At 36.7% G+C, this 23,024-nt stretch overlaps 1 protein-coding gene across 3 annotated transcripts; it reads right to left on the bottom strand.

Annotated features, from left to right (window-relative positions):
• Positions 1-1,801: 1,801 nt before the first annotated feature.
• On the bottom strand, positions 1,802-21,712 carry LOC132284589 (calmodulin-binding transcription activator 3-like). Of its 3 annotated transcripts, XM_059786702.1 has the most exons (14): positions 21,582-21,712; positions 21,277-21,419; positions 19,717-19,836; positions 17,047-17,162; positions 16,801-16,889; positions 13,308-13,350; positions 9,666-9,873; positions 9,383-9,496; positions 8,934-9,256; positions 5,857-6,423; positions 4,951-5,651; positions 4,113-4,695; positions 2,976-3,296; positions 1,802-2,168 (listed from the first exon to the last, which is right to left on the bottom strand). In XM_059786702.1, the coding sequence occupies exons 2-14, from the start codon at positions 21,314-21,316 to the stop codon at positions 2,055-2,057; spliced, it is 3,339 nt and encodes a 1,112-aa protein (XP_059642685.1). In that variant the 5' UTR covers positions 21,317-21,419; positions 21,582-21,712; the 3' UTR covers positions 1,802-2,054. The 3 variants fall into 3 exon arrangements, with proteins under 3 accessions (XP_059642685.1, XP_059642684.1, XP_059642686.1); XM_059786701.1 differs by having other exon boundaries at positions 21,277-21,712; XM_059786703.1 differs by lacking the exons at positions 13,308-13,350; positions 16,801-16,889; positions 17,047-17,162; ... (1 more) ...; positions 21,277-21,419; positions 21,582-21,712 and having other exon boundaries at positions 9,383-9,527; positions 9,666-9,819.
• Positions 21,713-23,024: the final 1,312 nt, after the last annotated feature.

Below are 23,024 nucleotides of genomic sequence, written 5' to 3'. Positions count from 1 at the left end.
ACTTTAGTAGCACCACTCAAATAAAAAATGGAGTATAAACTGTGAATCTTAGCATCTCAGATTCACAATCTATGGAAGAGGCATTCGAGGCAATAATGCCCTGTAATACATCATCAGAAACTTCTACTATGGGAGTGACATTTCTGAGTCTAATACCAAAAGAGAGGTTCTTAAGAAAGAAAACCAATGGACTAGCAAATTGTGAACTCAAATAAGCAGTTTTATTGAATATTTCAGGCAACCAGGCTTTGTCATTTTTATTTTTTTTTTCCAAAGTTAAAGCAAACACACACTCATATTCACAACATGTCCCTATATATGTGTATATATATATATATATATGTCACAGGAAGGATATGTAAAGGATAATAATGGATGGTGATAATAACCTCGGAAAAGAAAGGCATGTCTCCTTTAAATTCTACAGTTTAGTTTCACTTCACCATGAAAAAAAACGTACTTGAATCACCATATCCAGGAGAATGACATACCTTGGATTTGTAGTCTGTCTTCCCACCTATAAGCAAGTGAAAGAGAGTGAAGGGATCTACTGGCATCAGCAAAAGCAACATCTATTTTCTGAGGAAGACAATAAGCATTAGAGAATAGAGAGAGAGAGAGATCACCATATGATGCATGAATATATTGGTTGTTGGGATACAGTGTGAAGAATCTGGTTCATATTCTAAAGGCATAACAGCTAACAGCTATGGGGATAAAGCTGATGGGTGACACTGTTGGAGTTGGTAAGAAGGGAATTGAAAACAATATGGTGCATCCATGATTGATGATAATGAAATAGATTTCTATCAAAACACCTCATTCTTACTTGTCTCCCCATCATTTATACACTAATGTCACTAGTACAACCACCATTTGAGATTATAAGACCCCACATGGGTTATGGGTCCCAACGACAATCAAGCTAGACCCAAACTTGATCAATCCAAATTAAGATTAATGTGTGAAACTGAAAACGAAATTGAAGACCATACTGGTTCACTTTAAACTAGTGTATCAATTTCCGCCCCCCAAAAAATATATATATATTTCCATTGCTTCAAATGCAGAACCCAAAATAAGCATTAAAAAAACAACATACTTCATAAACATAAAAGTAAAATGTGCAAACTATTATCTTGATAGGTGAGGATAGAAGATAGGTTCCTACTGCCAACCCTAACTTTGACAATGTTGCAATGGAACCACTTAGATATATGGTGGTCACTGGTCAAACCATCGAGGGAATCTTTGATTTCATCTTCCGCAAGACCATGTTAGGTCATTATTTAAGGTGGTGATGCCCATATTTTCAAGGGTGGAACTACTTTATAAGATAAAGCTGGCAATATTCCATCAAAAAGACACAATATATCATGTCAAAGTCAACATTGTTGAATATTGTATATCATTTCCATACCTTTCCATTCCAATGTCAGGCTACCAGCTCCACAGCAGCGAGAGATGTCAAACACACACACCCAATTTTTGGAGAAATTAAACACCCCCGTCTTCAAAGTTTTGCAGGCATGGTCACATGGAATACAGATATGGAGTAGATGATTGATGCATAAACTATATTCTAGCCAAAGACCCAAGCCTATAGCAGAGATGATCATTGATAAATTATATAGCTCTAGAAACGAGTTAAAACTAGACTCGTTGACTCAAATTGAGATTTAAAAGAGCTGAGCATGTTTCATGAATCTCACATATTCCATGGATTCAATTTCATCGCAATTCAATCAAACTAAAGGTTTCACAGCGAAAGATTTCAACGAGTTCAAGCTAGTCGTCAACAGAAGTAGCAAATTTGTACACAAATAATAATATATTGCAGCGACCGAACTACAGGTTTCACACAATTCAAAGGTTTCAGTTGGTTACAGTAATCTCCAGTCTGCTAAAACTCCTAACCGCTCGGGAGATATAGGATGGTTAAATGCAAGTTACATTTACAAATAAATATCAGTACAACCTATTGACACAGCTCTATCAGTCAACATAGACAGGAGGAAAACCAGATTTCGCAAGAGGATACAATGAGAGAAGGTTCAGTCAAGCGCTGAGGACATGAAATCATCTTCCAACAATGCTTCAATATCAATCAGATCTTCTTCGAAGTCACCTGTATCTTCTGAACTGGTTAAAGCCCCATTGTATACGTTCTGCAAGATAAATCAAAAGAAGAAAAAATCATGAAATTTCAGTGGTCACCATCCAATTATATGGTAGAATAATGTTGCAATATGCAAACAAACACCATCCTATCTAGGAATCTAGTGAGAAAGAACTTCATGAACTTAAACTGCATAATTGTTACTGGAAAAGCACGAGAATCTTGCACTCCCAGTTTTAAAGTTCAGATTATGGTCAGTCATTGTCAATTACGAAGTAAAATGGCAAATTACCTTTTTGTGATCCGAAATTTAATTAAGTAAATTTGAAGATGTGTTGATGTCTACGTAGTATGGTCTCAGGTACGTGTTTCAGGTGTATGCATGTATCATATTTGCGAAATCCCCAAACAAAAGGAAATAGATATGTAAATAAATATTCATACTATATAATATACACAAATACTTCATGCAGGCTCCACGTAACATGGGCTAATATACAGGTAATGCGTTTTTTATGGTTGCTATGTCTATGGTTTATTTGGATCAACTCATAAGATGAGCACATCCATTATTTTATCATGCTCTTCATGCTGTGACGTAAAAACCAAATTGACTGAAATTTTGAACTAGTGCGGAGAAGAATCCCACTAATATGCTGTGTTTCTAGTTCCAGTGACATGCAGTTGTGCCCACAACTAGTTAACATATAAAGGTGTACGCATAATTTATACTTCTGGTACAATATTTGACTTGAAATCTTAAAAGCAGGAGAGAGACTAAGGCCTGACTCTCGCTTCCAGATTTAATTTTTGTTATGATTCAAGTGCCATCTGATATTTTACAAGGTGGAAATACCTTGGTTTCCTGCATCTCTGTGACAACAGTCAGCAGCCTACGGTACTGATCTCTAGCCTCTGGATACTGAACCATAGACTTCACCCTAGCTAGGGCCTTTTGCAACCTTTCTTCTGTTTGCTTTCTTCCCTCTTTCAGGAAGTCATAATCATCCTCCTTTGAGGATGTGTGTTGCATGCCACCACCAGGAAGTGCTTCGGATTTGAATCCACGCAACCCACTTCCCTTGCGTCTCCAGCGCAAAATTACCTTCTCCACAATTCCTACTGACCAGATTATCTTTTTATAGTTCTTCCTTACCTGAAACCCTCTTACATGGGCCTTTCCACCATAAAAGCAATATGGTTAGAACTCAAGAAAACTTAATGAAGAAAAACATTGTTAATTAGATCATGTTTTAGAAGACTAAGTGCATAAAAGATTAAAGGAGCCATAAACTTATGCCGAGTAAAAAGGGCAACAAACATGAGAACAATGAGGCCAAATAGTGAATAAGATAATGGACATAAAATATGAAGGAAAGTAATAAGATACCTGAGAGATCTTAAGAAGAAATAAGAGTGCCTTGATAACATTTGACCCAAAAAAAAAAGAAAAAAAAGAACATCTTGGCCTCAACTGATCAACTTTGAGAAAATAGCAGTTCAATTTCTGTTATATGTCCAAAGGGCCTGAATCTAGATGTCCTTTCATACAGGTAGTGTCCCTTAGTGATTGTGCTGTTTCACATAATTAAGATTGCTACCTTAATTTCACCTATTCAAATAGATGTGTAATAAAGATCATATGATTCGTTATTATGTGGTACAAATTGCACCTTTACACAAAAAGTATGTCCATTCCTTGCACTAAATGGGTGTAAATTCCAACCATCACATTGCTTCAATCAAATAGACGTGACTCTCAGACCAACCACTGCATCAATTCTCTTCATTGATGCAACTCTTGAGACCTCCACAGCGCTTTCAGAGGCTTCCAACTTTCTTCTTTTATATATATATATATATATGTATGTATATATATATGTATGTATGTATGTATAATATTGGAAAGGCCCAAAGCCAAAAACCATTTTATTGCTGTAAAATAGTTCTAATAAATAAAATTTGCAAATCTCTATCAGCAATTGCCTCGTACCTGTATTTTAACAATTTGCTGCCGGATTGTCAAAAATTCTTTCCTGCCTTTCCAACTACGGAATTTGTTCTGTATTCGAATTGCGGCAGCTTGCACTGGCCCGTCATGTTGTCCCAGCCTACTTGTCTTGACAGCCACAAAAGAAAGAGCACGCTCATCTGACATTCCAAATTTTTTGTCTCCGTACTCTTTCAGCTGTTTTTTTTGGAATGACTGCACCCTGAAGACTTGATGGATGCGAGCAGCAGCTTGAGTAGCATTACAGACAGCAGCTAACGAATCCTTCAGGGAGAGTCCATAAGGTAAGTCCCCGTCACTAATTGGAGTTGCAGTCCGTTCTGACACAGTTCGTACCACTTTTGTCCCCAAAATATCTCCAGCATCACGCTCCTCTGTGTCCTTCAACTCAAGTGATGAAAGCTGGAAGCTTAAGGCAGATTCCGCAAGAAAACCAGCGATTCCCTTGTGTCCTTTGCTGGAAGCTAGGTCAGCAGGTGTTCTGCCAGAAGGATATTCTGGAGTAGGATCCGTTACTAATCCAGGAGCTGCACCTGAAGAGATGAGGAGAACAACTGTGCGCTCTCTAATATTTACAAAGGTTCAAGCAGGAAGAAACCACCAAAAACAATGCTAATTAGAATTACTAAAATTTGAAGGTCAAAAGAGATACTCCTACTAATGAATATTATTTAAAAAGCAACTGTCTGCATTATTAAGCCATACAATAAACAGACGCAGAAGAAATTAATATTATTTTGTCCACCGAAAAAATTAAAGAATGAAAATGTATCAGAAGTAATTATAAAGAAATCACTAATAAACCATTCAAGATCCATACCTGCCCCAAGATGCTGCCCAATGGAGTGCAGTCCATCCATTAACATCCCGGAAATTGATACTCACACCAGCAGCTATTGTAGGCTGTATAGCCCAATCATAACCAAGGGCAGCTGCATAATGTAGCACACCTTGACCTTTCTCATCTAATATGCATGGGCCTTTTCCACCTTCAGCACTCTTCTGAAGAAGCCATACATGCAACTTCTCCTTCAGTAACTTTTGAAGCAGCTGCTCCTTTATTTTTACTGGGGACCACTCATCCTCTGCAGTAAGCTTCAACATTTGGTCCCACTCAAAATCGTCATTTTCCATTGATGAACTGATTTTACTGCACAAATAGGAATTCTCATCTACATTACTGGAGCCAGAAGTTGGGGCACTGAGAGATCCCACAGACAATAATTTTCCAAATCGCATACGAAGAAGAATTTCGGTTGTGCTGCAACTATCTGTATCGGCGACATCCACATCTAGAATATTATTTTCTCGATATTCAAATTCTCGCACTTCACTGCATGCTAACCTATTGGAACATGTTACATAAAAAGGAATCCTCCCAGCCTGGTGCAGGGGAGTATGGCAACGAAGAACACCATCTGCTATAACCTCCGCTGGAACTTCCAGCTCCCCAAACATGCATGACCACTTACACTTCTCTACATCACGTTGACTCTTCAAGAATCTTCCCGTAATCAGGACCTGGTTGTGAAATATATAAGAAGCAGTGAAAAATAAGAATATAAAACATTTTAATTACTTCTGCAACAACCACCACCACCAAAAAAAAAGTACTCGTAATATAAGATCCCTTAGCCAGTTTACCCATTTATGGTGAATCACCAAAACATTCAAAAGCACAATTGAAATCGTAACAAGGAATATGAAAAATTAGATCATAATGTACCTTGATTTCTGATCCTGCATATGCCCAGTTTGGTGAAAAATCAATAATGCTATAGAGTTGGTCCTGGGAGAGAGAGGGAGCCAGCATATAGGGATCCAAGTGCGCCTGGGAAGAAATATTGGAAACATCAACTCCATCCTCACTTCCAACAGTCTCCCAGTAGGTCCCAGAACTGGACTGCATATGTGAGTCATTTACATCTTCAAGCTCTTTACTCATCCATCGGTCAAAGCTGTCGAGCTTCTTCAGACCTTCTTTTAGAAAGCCATCCAATAATGGTGGTCTCAAAACAGAATAATCAGCTTTTCCCTCCACAGGCAGATTGTTACCTAGTTCTGCTTTCAGAGAACTTCCACCTACCACGTTTGTTGGCTGAATTTTAAGGTCATTTTGCATGGGATGCTTATTTTGATCAGCGGGATATGGATGGTAAGGCTCTAGAGAATTGAGTAGACCCGCATGGTTAACTTCTTCTGGAAACCTAGCAGTAAGATTATATGCCAAGTCTGGATGCAACTTTCTATCCATGGGCCACTTGGACATGCGCGAAGAATCCCGTTCAGAAGTCTGTTTGCAATGAAAGTTAATACATGATGAAAAATTACATTAATTGAAAAAAAAAAGAAGAAGAAGAAGAAGAAAGAGTAGCCTTTACAGTCTGATTTGATGTTTTTGCCTGAACTAATAGATGCAAAAATACAGGAGGAGTTATTAAGATTATGCAATTGCTAGTAGATATGATAATTTTAAATGATCTTATATCTTGCTTCATCTTTGAAGCGTACTGTGGCTTGATTCTCTATGAGTTCTATATCAAAAGCAATGTTCCTAGCTCAGAGGAGAGCTTTTTTTGGACATGCCAATACCTCCCTGCTGCTAGCCTGCTAAAGGTTAGGCTTGTGTTTGGGTGTTGGCGGCTGTTCTCTGGGTTCAGGCTTTGTACTCTCCATTGCTACTTTCTCACTCTCTTTTCCCATTGCTTTAGTACTCGTTCCTCCCCCTTCCCCACCCCTCAAATCCTTTTCTAGTGCCCCTCAAAACCTCAAAATAAAATAAGTTATGAGATTATGATGGACAAATCACCATCAACTTTATGTTCTCATACAAAGACATTGATCAAATAAACTATATTGAATGGTCATTGATGGTTCCAATGGCGTAAAATCTATGTAAGGTAGCAAATAAATTTTCCATGTGACGAACAAGCGTTTGCTTCTAAGATGTCAATTGTATACAATAAGAATATTTTCGTCAATACTATGCATTGTTTTCAAGCTGGCTTCAGTAGCACTTCCTTTTACTATAATGATATACAATTAGTGTATTACTAGAGATTTAATGATTGCAGCATCATTATATATTCCTGGTATTGATTTATCTATTATCCAATTTGAAGGAACTTCTTGTCCGTGCAAATTTTTGTGAATGTGTTGATCTCCAAAACTCTCTTGAAGGAAAGTAAATCCACATCACAACCATAAACATAAAAGCATATTAATCACTTCGTGTGTTTGTGTGCAGAGAGAGAGAGAGAGAGAGAACACAAGCCCACAGGGCAGCAGGGTAGGCATAAAGAATCTAGGCATGACCCAATTGAGGAGTGGTCCTGGAGCTGCAGAATACAGCCTTGAGGTGGTATTCCATGAGGAGATCAAGTATTTTGCTGCTAGGGGAGACCCCTTCGAGATGCACCTCACCGACCGCTTTCACTGATGAGATAAGTGGTACTGAGGGGTATCCACGGGTCCCTACTCAACACAAAGACAACATGTACATGGCTTTTCCCTTTACTAGTAAGGGGCAAAGATCATCAGCTTTTAGTCATCTATCTCGCCACTTACTCCTTTTGCAAAAAGGCTTTGCTGATAGGATCACACTCGAGAAATAGTCTACTTCAAGGCTGCAGAGAGAACTACGCTCTGCAGGTGGGCACTACTACTCATCATGTCAAGACGGAATTCTGGTTTGTTTTTTAAGGTAATCAAAAAGATTTGACAGAAACCAAGCATACATTCAAGAGACAGAGAGAAAGAGAAGGATTAGTTCGTGTCCGGGTCAAGGGGACAGGTGACCTGAAGCCTCTTCCTCCAATAAGAGTAGTCTACCCTCTGTTGTGTTGCTATAACCTAGTCTTGCTTGCTCTTACCTCTCTGCTTGTTCTCCGTTCTTTCTGTTATGAGAATACCTCCCTTGCCGCCTCTACTATCGTTCAGCCCCCCGGGAATCCCTTGCTTTTTGCTACGGTATTTATTTGCCTTTTTGGACTCCCCCCTCAAAACCACAAAACTAGTGGAACAGTGCAGCACGGCACAACAGCAATACGACGACAGATATGCTTACCAACAAGAGAGAAAGCAAGAATGACTCCCCCTATCATTTAAATGCCAGAAGATAACACCAAGCTCAGGACTATAGGAGGATTTTAGGAATTTGGGGTATCACTTGTAATAAGGATGAAGTCTCATTCATATATTAACACCCCTAGCTTGCGCCCTATTTGATATTAAGGCAGGTTTGGAACCCAGTCCTATGATCCCATCACAGAGTATAGCCAAGTGGCAAGGGATCGGTTTTTGGTACTCGCAAGCAAAGGTTCAAATCATTTTACTCCAGATTATTAACACCTGATCAGATCTGTCAAGAACGAGCTAATGACTGCAGGGGAAACAACTGACTGCAGTCCCTTAGCCCAGCTTGTAGCAAACCAAAAGTTTGACTGGAACCTACTTTGCTAAGACAAGAGAGAGAAGGAAAAGACAGGCGGAATATAAAAATCCTTCCAACCGGCAGAGTGAGGTCTTGGTTTCAGCTCCTGGGGGCGTCACACCTCCATTCTGCGCTTGCCCGATACCCGTGGTTTAAGAGTGATCGTGTGTTCCTCGAAGGGGGTGGGGACACGCTTCGTTACCGAGAGAGAGAGAGAATAATTGTAATGACCCCCATTAAGATGATGATTATTAATATTTGTCGAATTCTTATTATATTCACCCATGTTATACCAATTTCCCACCTAAACATATATCATGCCTTATGGTATAGAAAGAAATATATACAGTATACTCTGGACCATTCTGTACCTGCCCCTCTTCCTGGCCACATGGATGACTTCCAAAGTCCTGCTTTCTGGCAAAGCCGTCTGCAAAAACTTGCCCCATTATCTCATTTCCTTGTCCGGGAGTAACACTCATGGAATCAGATTGAGCAGAGGAAAGTGAAGGCTGGAAAGAAACAGATTGAACTTCAGCAGTATAGTTCTCCAACTCATCATCCCACAACGAGTAGTCAAGATGTTTCCGGGGATCATATGCTGAACCAGCAGGGATACTGTTTTTATCTTTATCTCCTTGAGTGACTGAGGAAAAATCCATCCCAGGTGGCAACTTCCTTTGATAATCATCATCTGCTAACAGATTTAAGGATTAAGACCTTCTGATATGTCATGTCATGTAATAGTGCCCAACTATCAGAAAGTGCTGCAGAAATTGCAATATAGATAAAATAGAACAAAGTGAAGAAAATATATTACTTGAAGGCGGCATTGGATAATAAGGGACAGAAAGTCCATCATCTATTTTCTTCATAGCAGGCTGCTGTAACTCCAGAAAGGAATGGAATGTGGAACTTGCTTGGTGATTATATGCTGTGCACCAGATATCATTTATTATGAAGGACTGGTTAAGAAAAATCATTACTAATCAACAGTTCTACAATCCACAAAATAATATAGAAATTTTAGTGTGAGATAAAGTCAATGTCAATAGACTGTAACTGATTGGAAACTTAAGACAACAAATGTACCAATAATGTACCTGACTCGGCATCTTCAAATTCTGAGGCCTGAGCGCTGGTCAGGCTTGTTGTATCTGTAGTTTGTGAAGTTATTTGGTAGCTATATGGGTGAAATTTGGAAGACGCTGAACTGTCCGCCTCGGAATTGAATGCATTTTCTTCAGTTTCTTGGGAATAGGGAATACCTTCTTCAGCTTCCCTAATGCGGTTGAAGTTTGTCTTATTGCCCTAATAAGAAGGGGAAAAAAAAAACACAAGAAAATTCTTACTCGAAGTAAAATTTGTAATTTGAGATAGAAAATTCAGGAAATCAATAGAGGCCTGATTTCAAGTAATAGCCAACATATATGATGGCACTGACACTCAAGCGAAAATCACATTTCCAAAGTTCAAAGAACATATGCATAAGGAAATCGTAGCCTTAATGTAGTCAATTAGATTAAGGAGAATAACTTCTACACTCAACCCAATTTTTGGATGACACTTGTGAGACTTAACCAAAACATTGAAATTCGATGTTTCCAACAGTCTAATTAATATTTAGGTTCTCTTCTAAAAAAATCCAAAAAGGAAAAGAGCGGTCGGGGATTTAATTCTTGTTGCTGTAAAATAAAAAAGAGGAGGGTTATAATTCAACGAACAAGTAAATCACAATAAAAATACTCCCTCCATCCCTAAATAGAAGTCCATGTTTAGAAATTGGAGTTTTTAAGGGGACATGCAATTAATGCATTGTTCCCTTTTAAAATTACTAAATTGTCCTTTTTAATTAATATATATATAGTTACAAAGTTTGAAATTTTTTAAAAAGATAAAGGACAATGATGGATATATAATAAAAAGATGCTTTGACTTTTCAACGAAGACAACTAATTTGGGACTAGTAAAAAGAGAAAAATGGACTACTATTTAGGGACAGAGGGAGTAGTTCCTGAAAGTTCTAAATTCTGTTCATGAATAAATATAGGAGTGAATGCTTTAAAAAAGTTATAGAGAGATGCTTATAAAGTAAAAATAAAATAAAATTCCATGATAAGCAAGGGAAAGTATTCACATGAATATTCGGTAAAATAAGGAGTAGAAATGAGGGAATACCAAACATTGTTGAACAAGATATCAGGAAATTGATATGACCCAACCAATAGCAAAGCTTGGGTTTTGGTGTCTGAAAATAGGGTTCAACTTGAATTTAGGCATTGGGCAACCTGATCTAATCTGATTTTAACTTAGTGCATAATCCTTTTCTTATATTCAAATACTTAAATTTGGTTTGCATATTAAAATTTCCAACAGCACTATTAATACAAAATATAGTCAGGAGCACAAGAGGATGAGTATATAGTTCAATCGCAACCAAGTCCAAGTTTCTCACAGATACGAGTAAAAGGGTAAAGAAATATAGACTGATGCAGTGAAAAGAGGAAATAGTTTTGTAAGGTAAAAGAAAACATGGCCTTTGGTAGGGGGAAAAAAGAGAGAGAGATATCATATCTTGGAATTAAAAGAATGTACAGTACTTGATAGGGATTCATGTAGTTGACCCCTAAAATAGATTAGACAATGTTCTAATGATTTGGGTATGGAATAATCAGGATGACATTATGTCAACTCTCCATTGCAGATTTTGCGCAGAAATGGAGGTTCCTGTAAATATTACAAACCATAAACCTGAAGATACCACAATTATCAAACCTTGCCAATTAGACAACAAGAAGCAAATGTACAATTGTAACACCAAGTGGAATATTACCCCTTTCACCACTGCTTTACCTATTTTATTTGGTCCTTAGGTCTTATGTGGTCCAAACTTACTTAGCCTCTCCTTTTTTCAAGTTGGACTATAGACACTTTTGGGCAACAATGCAAAATGATTTCAAGTACTATTCCCTTTGCTAGTTTGGAAGGAGAGAATTCTTCAAGCTTGTGGCTTTTTATATGCCATGTGAGTAAAATCAGGTTATGGCTTTGAACAGGTGTTCTTTATCTTGACTTTTTTTAAAGGGGTTAGAAGGAGGAGATCATATGCTGATAGGACATTGTTGGATGGCTTCAGCATCCTTCTAAGGGTTTCATCTTATAACCTCTCTCTTATTTTTTGGGAACTCCAACTCATTTCCCTTGTTCCTTTAGTATCCCAGTAGGAGATTCTTGGAGATAGAGACATAATGGATCTCGTACACTAAATGCATAAAAGAAGGGAAATGAAAAATAAAACTAATGAATTCAACAACAAACGGTACATATGAAATATGTAGGAGAAATCAATGGTGAACGCATCAATGTTCCTAAACAAGTTTGTCCCTGAAAGTCAAAGCTGTTTGGCCTGGATCAGGTTGAAAAACTGTAAACTGGCTTTGACCAATTGTAAGATGCGTCCCCCCCTCCAAAAAAAAAAATCATTTCGCAGCAATAATTAACGCGATTGGACCTCCCAGCCACTGCAATAAAGCAATGTACAGACCAGATAATGAAGCATTGCTGTGTATTAAGGGGTGTGCATTTGGACTGACCAATTTAAGAACCAAACTGAAGCCGATGTCCGCGGATCAGTTCAGTCCAATTTCGCAAGGCATTGGTTAGGTTATGGGAGCTTGGTTTAGTAACTTAGCTTTGTACTTCTTTGTTCTTTATATGGAAGGTAGGACTTTAACGCCCACTGAAACAGAGGTTTCTTTCTAATGTAGGGTGAGAGCATCAGCAAGTGAGGTTCTTGCAGTTAGTCGCACATCAACTGGCAAAGGAAACTTTTCCTTATCTTTTCTCTATATAGGCATTGCCTCATCTTGAACTCCTAAATATCTTACGGTTGGGATCCCCTCGAGCCGGCCACATTGGATGGTTTGCCATGTATAGTTAAGAATTAAATATTAGTTTTTGTAAAAAAATGAATTATGTATATTCAATGTATAGAAAAACATATATGTGTGTGCATGCTCCTAATACATGGTGAACCGGAACTGTTCAGACCAAACCGAAAATTTTCACTTCTATTTGGTTCGATTCTTTTAGACCATCAATCTGAGTCTGCACTGTGGAACAGAGAACCGAGTTAGGTTGGTCTGAGTTTGGGTTGGTCATAAACAGCTCCAAGTTGCAACCCAAACCTTATGCACCAGGAGATTTTTTCTTCTTTTTTTTTTTCTTTTTTTTTTAAGGTTTTATGTAAATCAGTTGAAAGAGCATTCAAGTACTAGCAATGTTGGAGGTTGTGGCTGCTGCTGTTAAAATGAATTAAAATGCCATAAAATTCAAAGAAGAAACTGAAGAGAAAATGCTTAGTGAGAGGCAGTCCATAACATCATCCATTGTTGGCATTATTGGAAATAGTTCACCCAACTCTTATTCAAAGCCTATCTACACACTCCAACTGGCCCTTTTGAGCTAGTCAATAATACGTTGAAGACAGAGCACTAGCATGATGAACCAAAGTGCTAAATAATTGACAAGATAATATTTTCCTTCCAAGTGATATGAACATCGTAACAGCCACTATGCGGCTATGCCTAAAGGAAACAACAAGTCATGGGCACATGATGGCTTGAGAAGTGGTCCAGGGGTAAAGACAGAAAAGGCTATATTCTTCTATTTAGGCATCAAAATCATCCAAGATGGTTATGAAAAAATAAAAGAGAAAGAAAGAAAGAAAGGGATAAAGTTGTAACCTTGACTTCCCGGTAGTGGACAAGAACTATGTGTGAAAGTTCCCTGCAGTAATGATCAACCAGATACAAAACAAATGAGAATGCCCCCAAAAAAGCCCTTCTAAAAAAGAAACTAAAAGAAACAAAAGCAGGGGGGGAATCAACCATGTAACATGTCATTTTAAAGCAATAAGAGTATGTTGCATCAAGTTGGTAGTAGCTAATAGTAAGAAAGTTTACTATGCTAGCACACACCACTGACTTGAAGAAAAAGTAAGGTGTCACTAGGCATATTTAATGTGCAAGGGAATAAAAATCACAGTTTCTTAACAAGCTATCCAAATAGCAAAATTTGTCTTGCCCTCAGCTGTATAGAGCTAGGCAGCAGGAATTAGGAAACCATATATTTCAGTGAACTGTACCTGCAAGTTCGATGCACGGGAAGGGAAAATATAATAATAAATTTATTCAATTCTTTTATAAGGTAGTATTTTGACATGATGAAGTACAAAGAAACTGGCATATACACCCACACACACAGTTGTACATACAAGCATACATATGTACAATTAACTTGGCAATCTAAGTTACATTCACCTCTACTTGTGGAAATACTTCATTGTACTTTTGTTTATTCATAGCGCCATCATTTAGATGAAGGCAACACAGTCCAGATATGAACTTCACAGTATAGATGGTTGTGCATACAAATCTAAAAAACTAGCTTGCATTACTGTTAAAACACAAACTAGATCACAGGTCATCCTCATTCAAAAGATAAAAGCACATACCAAGTACCAACATCATTTGCACCACAATTATTAATACAAAAATGTCAAGTATCAAGAGTACACGCAGAAAGACAAGAAGAATATGTCAGATGAAGTAAAAACCCCAAGTGAACAAGGGTTCCATGCTGTAGTCTGCTCATTGGAAGTTTTTACTTCAACTGAACACTAAATTATGCAATTTCAGGGAATCATAAAGTAAAGCATGAAAATGAGAAAACAAAATTCCCATGTTACCTGGACTCAGGTCAAGTATGGGGTGCGGGTATGTGTCCATGTGTTGGACCTCCCTGAATTCCAAATCACACGTGCACTCAACTTGAAATGTGTCCAAAACTTGGATACAAGTACATGGGCATGTCTTGCACATTTAAAAACATAATATGCTATATAATCGTGGAATTTATGATGCTACTTTTCTATAAAAATATAATCAAGGGTAAAGTGCAAATAACCCCCCTGATCTTTACTCTCTCTCTTAAGAAACCCCACTGAACTTCTATTTTTAAAGTAAACCCCCTAAACTATCTAATTTTTTGCAAAAAAGGTCAGGCAACACTGTTCCGTCATCTAATTATCATGTGACCTAGGCTATATTTTCAAAATGACAGTGCTACCCTTATTACTGTTTCGATAATTAATGAATAAAAGCCCTAAATTGTCCATTTGTTAACCCTAATTTTCGTTCATAAATCATCGCCTTCTCTGTGGAAGTCTCACCATGGTCACACTCTGCAATCCACTCCAAACTAAACAACTCCAACTAGAACCACTCACAAAGACCAGTCAACTGCATGTTCCACGTTCAAACCCCATTATGAACTATTCTTCCTCCACCATTAACACTGTAAGAACCCTTTTAACATTTGTGGGTTCTCTTTGTTTTCCAAAAAACCAAGTATGTGTTGAAATGGCTATTCCTTACCCTCATTTTATTGGATCGGACAAATCAACATGGTATACAAGATCCTTGATCTAGCATCTAACAGGCCTCTGTTCAATTTTATATATATATATATATATATAGATTGCGATATTGAGGGCTGCAATGAAAGTTCCCTCTTGCAATGGGTTTTTAAGAGGGAAGAAAATATAGAAGACAAAAGGATCTATTAAAAAAAATTACATTGATGCAGAGACGAGAGAGATAAAGTAACAAGATGATTGTTGAGTGGTGGTGTGGGAAGGTGCCGGCGATGGTGGAGATTGCCAAACACAAAGAAATTTTGGGGGCAAGCCAAGGAAAGAAACAAACAGACGCTGAACCAATAATTTGGGGGGAAAAAAATAAATCAAGAATTTTAGGCTACCAAGAGCATAATCGACTTCCATTAAAACGGGTGAGAGCCCAACATCAAACTCCATGACCACCGGCGAGAAGCTTTAAGCATCAACAACGCAATCACAATGACCCCGCTGAAATTTATTGAAGAACCAGCTCGTCGGCCAAGTCGGCTACCGAAGGCTGCAATTGGTCGGCGATATCATCGGCAACAGAGAAGGAAAACGTAACAGAGAGCATAGAGAGAGAGAGCGTTCTGTAGAGAGACCGTGTTTGGTGCTAAAATAAGTACTGTAAGGTCGTGTTTGGCAGTTATGTTAAGTGGTTATTGGTGATAAGGTGATGTGTTGTCGTAATAGTATTAGATGTTCAGATTGCATTTGCCACGTCAACAACATCAGGTGCTAAAACAATTAAACGGCAACGTTCCACTAAAGGGTAGTCTAGTAATCTAACATTTTGGATGACCTCCGGTGACCGTGATATTTGATTTTGTCCTTAAAGTGCAATTTTTTGATAGTTTAGGGGGCAATTATTAGTACAGGGGGGTTTTGTGAAATTGACTGAAAGTTCAGGGGGGTTATTTGCACTTTACCCTATAATCAATAATAATTGAATTGAAATGGAATATTTTGAAAATATATATACTTCATCTATTCTAGGAGCAGGAAACCGTTGTGCGCTATCAAATTTGAACTTTTCTTCTTCTTTTATCATCACAATTAGAGGATTCCGTTGTCTAATTTGGGTAGGTACGTCGGACACAGATCCCATAGACTTGTGTCAGGTCATGTTCGCAAATTTATGATAAGGGGATAGGAAAGTCCATGACATAGCAAAATTCAAGTCACAGAATTGAATCTAACTATTGTTAAATTGGACGTAATATTGATTTGTGGAAGTTCATGGAAATTGTCAAAAGTTAAACCATAGCATGGACATCTACATAATTTACAGACTAATCAATTATTAGCATGATAAGAGAAAATGAGTGGAAAATGTAAGACCCTATATTTCTCCTTTAAACCATATACAACTCATAGGAATTCCAAAGCAAAGCGAAGAAGTCTCAAAATCATATATAACTGGTTTACCAAATATTATCCACAATCAACTTCAATTCAGCTAAAAACACAAAAATGGAGTTCTATAAATATTGGCTGCATATATATATGCACATGTACATATGTACATGCAAATATGTGTAGTACATGCATATGTAGACAAATATATGGAGATTCAACCAACCCATGCTAATTGATCTGAAAAAAGAATAGCTAATATCAAAGGCCACTACCAAATGGTAGTCCAGACACATTGAGTGTGTGTGTGTGTGTGTGTGTGTGTGTGTGTGAGAGAGAGAGAGAGAGAGAGAGATTGTGCACAAACAGAAAAGTTAAATAAAAAAAATCAATAAACGCAAGGCAAACTTCAGTACACTCACTCTTCAAGCATCCAATAACTGCGCCTTTGAAAATTTTCATTCTCTTCTCCATGGGCATAGTAGCAATGCAACACATCAATACTCCCAGCCTGAAAGGCAATTTGTTTTCAAGAAAAATTAATTTGAAAGCATGAAAAAAAAAAATCAACACAAGCTATCAGCAAATAGTTGGACTATTAATCATAATTACATGTAAAAGTAAAGCCTGTTCCAATATAACTGTAAAGCATCATCTAGGGCATTTACCTTAAGCCTCTCATGAGCTTCCTTCACTGTCTTTCCATCTTTTTTTTTCCTCCAGTTATGTCCATCTTTTCTAAAGTATCTCAAAACCTTCCGATCAAAAAGAAAAAGTGAACCATCTGAAAAGAAGATGCATGTCAAACCAAGGTTATGTCCAGGAGAAGACACGACGAAAATGAAGAGAATTTTGATGAGGAAAACTCCCTCCAACAGACACAATGACACTTTAATAATCATAACCTTGTGCATAAAAAATTCACTTACAACTCAAAAGTACAAATAATGTTGTTCTATTAGCTAAACATGACCTGACTGCAAATTCTGAATCTCTAAATTATCAGGTAAAAAAGAGAAATAAAGAAACAACTAATTGAAGTAGTTCAATGAAGATAAAGATGCAATTTTGAGACCAAAATTAGTTAATCCTCATATTCAATAGTCAAAGAAGTGTAATAATATGGAAGAAGGAATAATTAAAACTGCAATTAAGGTATGGGAACATAGAGGTGAAACAGTACTATCATTCTTTCATATCAAGTAAATAAGAAGTGAAGAACCAAGGCATTGGATGAAAAAGTATGGAATGACATATCATGACAACTGTATTTCCAGCAGAAACAACCAGTTGTTTGGAGAATGACATCTCAAGCATAATCTAATCTACCAATGGGTAAACATTAAACAATGACCTGATAATAATAGATGACCAAGAACATCAATCGGTTTGAAAATGGAAATCTCCATTACAATGTCATTTGAAAACACAAGACAATTGCACTAGGCAATGACAAATATAAAAGTCAGGCATTAAAGTTTAATGTAGAAAGTTGTGGAGATTAGAGTGTGTTAGGCAAGGAAGATATCGAAGGGGAAGAGGTATGATGTCAGAAACAGGAAGGAAAAAAAAAAAAAGGAAATAGAAGTGAAAAAAAAAAAAAAAAAAAAACTTGAAACTAGGAGGATGAGAGAGAGGTAGTTTATGGAACTATAAAAGGAAGTTACCATTGGCTTCTATAAATGTGCCAAAGAGAAATAGAGAACTATAAGGAAAAATAGGAGATAGGAGCCAGTTAAGGAATAACACAATTTGAAAAATTACTTTGAAGAAATCTTTAACAGGTAGTTAATCATAATTGTAATCTTAAACAAGTAGTTGTTTTTATTGTTATAGTTAGATGTGGGTATGTGAGATACAGTTTCAAAGTTCAAACTCCTTACGAGACATAAGCATGTGGTTTTACTAATTAACATGATTTACCAGCTAAGCTAGCAACCATGTTTAATAATATTAAGAATGATGATAACAACAAGAAGGGTTTAAATGAGGTAGCTGCACATAATTGCCCATCCCAAAGATCTCTAATTTCTATTATGTGCAAGTAATTGACTTTCTACAGTGCATGCCTACAAAAGCACCAAGTTTTGAAAGATTGATTATCATCCACACTAGTTGCAGCACAGACTTGATCTTAGATATTCAATACAAAACTTATCAAAAAAAAAAAAGATATTCGATACAAAAACAAAAACCAAATTGAACTACAAGCAAGTTGGCCATAGAAACATTTTCCACCCCCAACCCATTCAGAAGGTTATATGATTATGATGCAGGTAGTAAGAATCTCAAGAAAGAGTACATCTAAAGAGAGACAAATTTGTTGTTTAGCTTTTAGGCTGGGACCAAAAATCAGTATCTTAAGTTGTCTTGTGTCTTATCTAATGCTTTCTATAATTTCTTTTGTTGATACTGGTTGAGTTTATCTTCTTCTTTTTTCTTTTCTTTTTCTGATAAATCCATATTACATTAAGTTTTGAAGTCAATGTAGGTCCACAAATCATGTTCTGTGTCAAGTTTTCCCTTCGGATACCCATAATCATCCCAAACCACGGGTATCAGGTAGGCCCAAAGCATGGGTTTAACACTCCCAAGAGTTGAACACGAAATGTCTGAATTGTGCTCAAAGACTCTAAACCAACCCGGCTACCCTGTGGGGGTTGTTTTCTGTCAGGTTACTTATTGTATCTTTTTATTCGGTCTTTAGTTGATTTAGACAGAATTGCTGAGCAAAGTCTAGAAGCTTCACAATTTCAAGTAAAAATCACTGTTTTGAGTAGAAAAAGTGCGGCAGTCTATGTATGCCTGTGTAAATTTTCAAGTTGAATTGATACCCAGGTTACTGAATTTTAACAAGTTTTTATAGCACCTTTGGGATTGTTCAATGCAATTCTAAACATATGCATTTGCCTATACGAATCTGAAGTTCTTTTCTTTTGTTTACTGTACTTTCTTTAAGGCGTAGAACCCCACAATCTGTTTAAACCCCATTATTTTCTTAAAACTATTCAATTTCACAAGCCCATGCACCTTCCCTCTCAAAGGCTCATCCAGGATGCAGATTCCAGGAGGAGGTCATTCACAGGGATTATTCACGGTACCCCAAAGATCCTTAAACTTCCGCTTTTCTTGCCTAAGTATGACTCGAAATCCTATCCCTTTCATACACCTTAAGAAGTCCTGAAATCCTCCATTTTCATTAACCTTATTAGCCACAAAACCCAATAACTAACAACTCCAATAGACTCTCCACTGTGTCTGTACATCAATTATCAAGAAAGAATTTCAAAAAACTTTTGTGTGCTTATGTTCCAATCAAAAGCTGCTAAGAATCATACTTGGAGGCTTATTTGCGGGCTCCGGAGCAATACGAAATTTCTTGTAATTTCGAAGTATTTCACAAATTTCGGCAGGACGTAGCCATCGATGCTGTGCTTCTATGAGTATTTGCTCAATATCTGCATTCAACCACAATCTTAGTCAATAAATCTGCACAACTAAGTTCAAACGGGAAAAAAGAGAAGAAAACCAGGCATGGAAAAGCTATTTAAAAAAACAAGTTCAAAATTAATTGCTCTATTCATCCATTCTAAAAGCATATGTATATGTATGTACTATAACAGTTGCAAAATTCAAATTTTGTCACGTCACATCTAACAACATACCCTCTCCTTCTTCTAAGCCATTTTTTTGTAATCATCTTGCCTCTTCAGTTCACCTAAAATCCATTTTATTATAATTCATGGTATTAAATTTTTTTCATGGTTGACTCGAATTTTCATCACTCCCTCTCCACTGTTTTTCTCCTTTCCATAACAACTTTGAACTTTTCTAGTCTCTCCAGCTTAATCTTTCTGAAACTTCCTTTTTTTCCTCTTTTTTACGTTCTTCCTCCTTTGAGCTATTTAGAAGTTCATATTGTTTGTTAGTGATGTACAGATAGCAACATGACTAGAATAGCATCATAAATCTAAATTACAACCGAAAATATGCTTCAAACTAAAAGAGACATCTGCGTAATTTTGCCTAACAAGAAGGGAGATCAAGGTAATTTGCTCTAAAGACATAATCATCCTTCTAGAATATCAGTTATTTATAGGCTACATAAAGCAGCAAAGTTATCTAAAATGGTTTAGTTATGACCAACAAAAACGAGACATTTAGGGAAAAAAATATATATATACAAAGACCAGAGACTAACACAATCAGGAATGACTGGTTTCTGAAACTGAAGGCACTGCACAGGCTAAAAGAAAGTGAGAAAACAAATATAGTATGTGAGAAATTAAAGAGAAAAATAGGCTTCATTTCGAGTTGAGTATGGAATTTCCGTTACAGTAAAAAGCAACCCAATTATTATATGAAGACAGTCACTACATTACTACTCGTTTCTTTTAAGTTTCTCATCCTCTTCAATTTCATTTAAAATGAATTATGTAATAAGCACATACATCGTCACAGAAAGTGACTCTCATAAGTAATCAAGTATCTTTTTCACTCTAAGATTAACCAGATATATGTCTGGTGAATAAATTTTTACGGTCTTTTTTCACTATTCTCTCTTTATACGACCCTAAAAAGTTCATGACATTACAAATAACTGTCCTGATCTTATCATTTTAAACCAAAAAAAAATATTCGATAGTAAAAACACAAAATTCCCAACTTACTCCAGCGCCAACAATGGCATATAGCAATTACAATATATGTGTGAGCATGTGTGAGAAGAGAGATGGAGAATTTCAGTGATGATACAAAGTTAAAAATTTACAGTGAATCGTAAATCAATGAGAAGCAATTCAAGAGACAAACTAAACAATCAGAATTGAACTACGATCACTAAAATCACATGAAATTAGGTCAAAGAACCTGAAAGTTTCCAATTTTGATAAACTCACCAAATTGACCAGCAAGGCCATATCGCCGAGTCTCGGCCATGAATTGACTCACTGTGTTCGCAATCAATTTACTCCGATCTCGAAACTCGAACTCTTTCACCCAACAGTAGCATACGATTCAGAACTATCCTTTAGACCTTGAACTGTTAGAACGAAAATTATGGATTACCAATTGAGCAAATGAAACTGAATCGAAGTTCAGCAATCGTCGTATACGATCAAGATCGTGAACACCGAAATTTTTCAAGAAAAAGGAAGGGGATAAAAGAGGTAAGGAAAATTTAAAGAGAAAATTAGAGTTTTACAGTTGGGCGACGAAGTTACGAAGAAGGTAGAGCTGACAAGGCCGCCGAAATGGAAACACGGTTTATTCAGAACGAGGCTTTCTGAGTGAGCGAGCGCGACTTTGTTTTAACGTGAATATCGGGTTCTCTTACACGGTTGTACTTTTTAGGAAAAAGGTTGGATGGGGCGCACTCGCCTCAAAGCTGACATCCTATAATGAGCTTAAAAATAAATTTTTAAAATTATTTAATATATATGAATTTTTTAAATTATTTTTACATATATGTATATAAATTTGTACATCGTGATGCCCCTAAAAATATTAAATTTTCAAAATTCTATTAATTTCCATTTTAAAAAAAAGTCAATTTTTTCTTATTCAATCCTACTCTAATTAAGCTTCTTTCAAAATTTTATCATTTTTCGCTATCTAATTAGGGATGACAATTTGATCCGCCCACGTGATTACCTGCCTCGTCCCGTTTTTAGCGATTTTGGGGGTCCGTTTTGCTTATATAGGCAGGGATGGTTTCAAATAATAAAAACCCGCGTCCCGTCCCGTTTTTAGCAGTTTTGGAGGACCGTTTTGCTTATATGAGTAGGGATGATTTCAAGTGATAAAAACCCACGCAGGTTTGATGCGGGGTGGGGAGAGGTCGCCCCACCCTGCCCCGTTTAGATAGGCAAATTACTTTATTACTTTTATTTCAATAGTATATATATTTACCACTATATATTAAGTACCCTGTATAACAATATTAAAATAATAAATGAATTTGATTAAAATGAAAGTTGCAACAGTGAATAATTGAAGATGAGGGAAAAAAATAAAAGAGCAAATATATTTCAACAATAAATAAATTGTGGTTTTAAACGGGGCGGGGCGAGTACTTACGGGGTAAAAATGTTAAACGATTACTGGGATGGGGTGGAAAATTCTCCCGTTTTTGCGATTTTAAACGACAACGAAGATGAAATTTTTAAACGGTTACGGGGGCGAGGAGGGTTGTAATACCCCTAGTTTTAAAAGGATAGTCTCGGCATTTTTAATATTTATTGTATTGCATTTTTATTTATTTTATTGTCTTTATTGCATTTTTATTTATTATATTGTTTTTCATTTGTTTAATTGGTTATTTGAAATTTGAATTAAATTGGTTTTATGTGCATTATTTGGTTTATTTAAATTCTTAATAGTTGTGTCTATTTGCGTAAATTATTAATTATATTATTTGTAATTCACAGTTTCTTTTGGGCATCAACATAGGATTTAATCATAGGTTTTGTTTATGGGCCGACTAGGATTAAGATTAGGGCTCTGTCTCTAAAATTACAAGGATTAGGGTTTTGGAGTTAAACCTATAAATACAACCATTATGCTTTAGTTTAGGGTTTACAATTATAATTCAGATTACATAAACGTGAAGTAAGTTCTTAGCACGGAGGGTTGTGAACGGAGACAC

Source organism: Cornus florida, unplaced genomic scaffold, assembly GCF_030987335.1.
Source record: "Cornus florida cultivar Cherokee Brave unplaced genomic scaffold, ASM3098733v1 CherokeeBrave_3.0.0_Hap2_Chr11, whole genome shotgun sequence".
NCBI classification, from domain to species: domain Eukaryota; kingdom Viridiplantae; phylum Streptophyta; class Magnoliopsida; order Cornales; family Cornaceae; genus Cornus; species Cornus florida.
The sequence above is the reverse complement of the archived record's forward strand: the minus strand, read 5'-3'. Positions and strand labels throughout refer to the sequence as shown.

Coding starts and splice junctions, on each gene's coding strand:
- LOC132284589 (XM_059786701.1), bottom strand. CDS start 21,316: ATGGCCGAGACTCGGCGATATGGCCTTGCTGGTCAATTTG. Junction 16,890..17,046: donor AAGCTCATGAGAGGCTTAAG/GTAAATGCCCTA, acceptor ATTGCCTTTCAG/GCTGGGAGTATTGATGTGTT. Junction 9,257..9,382: donor TTATCCAATGCCGCCTTCAA/GTAATATATTTT, acceptor ATCTGTTAGCAG/ATGATGATTATCAAAGGAAG.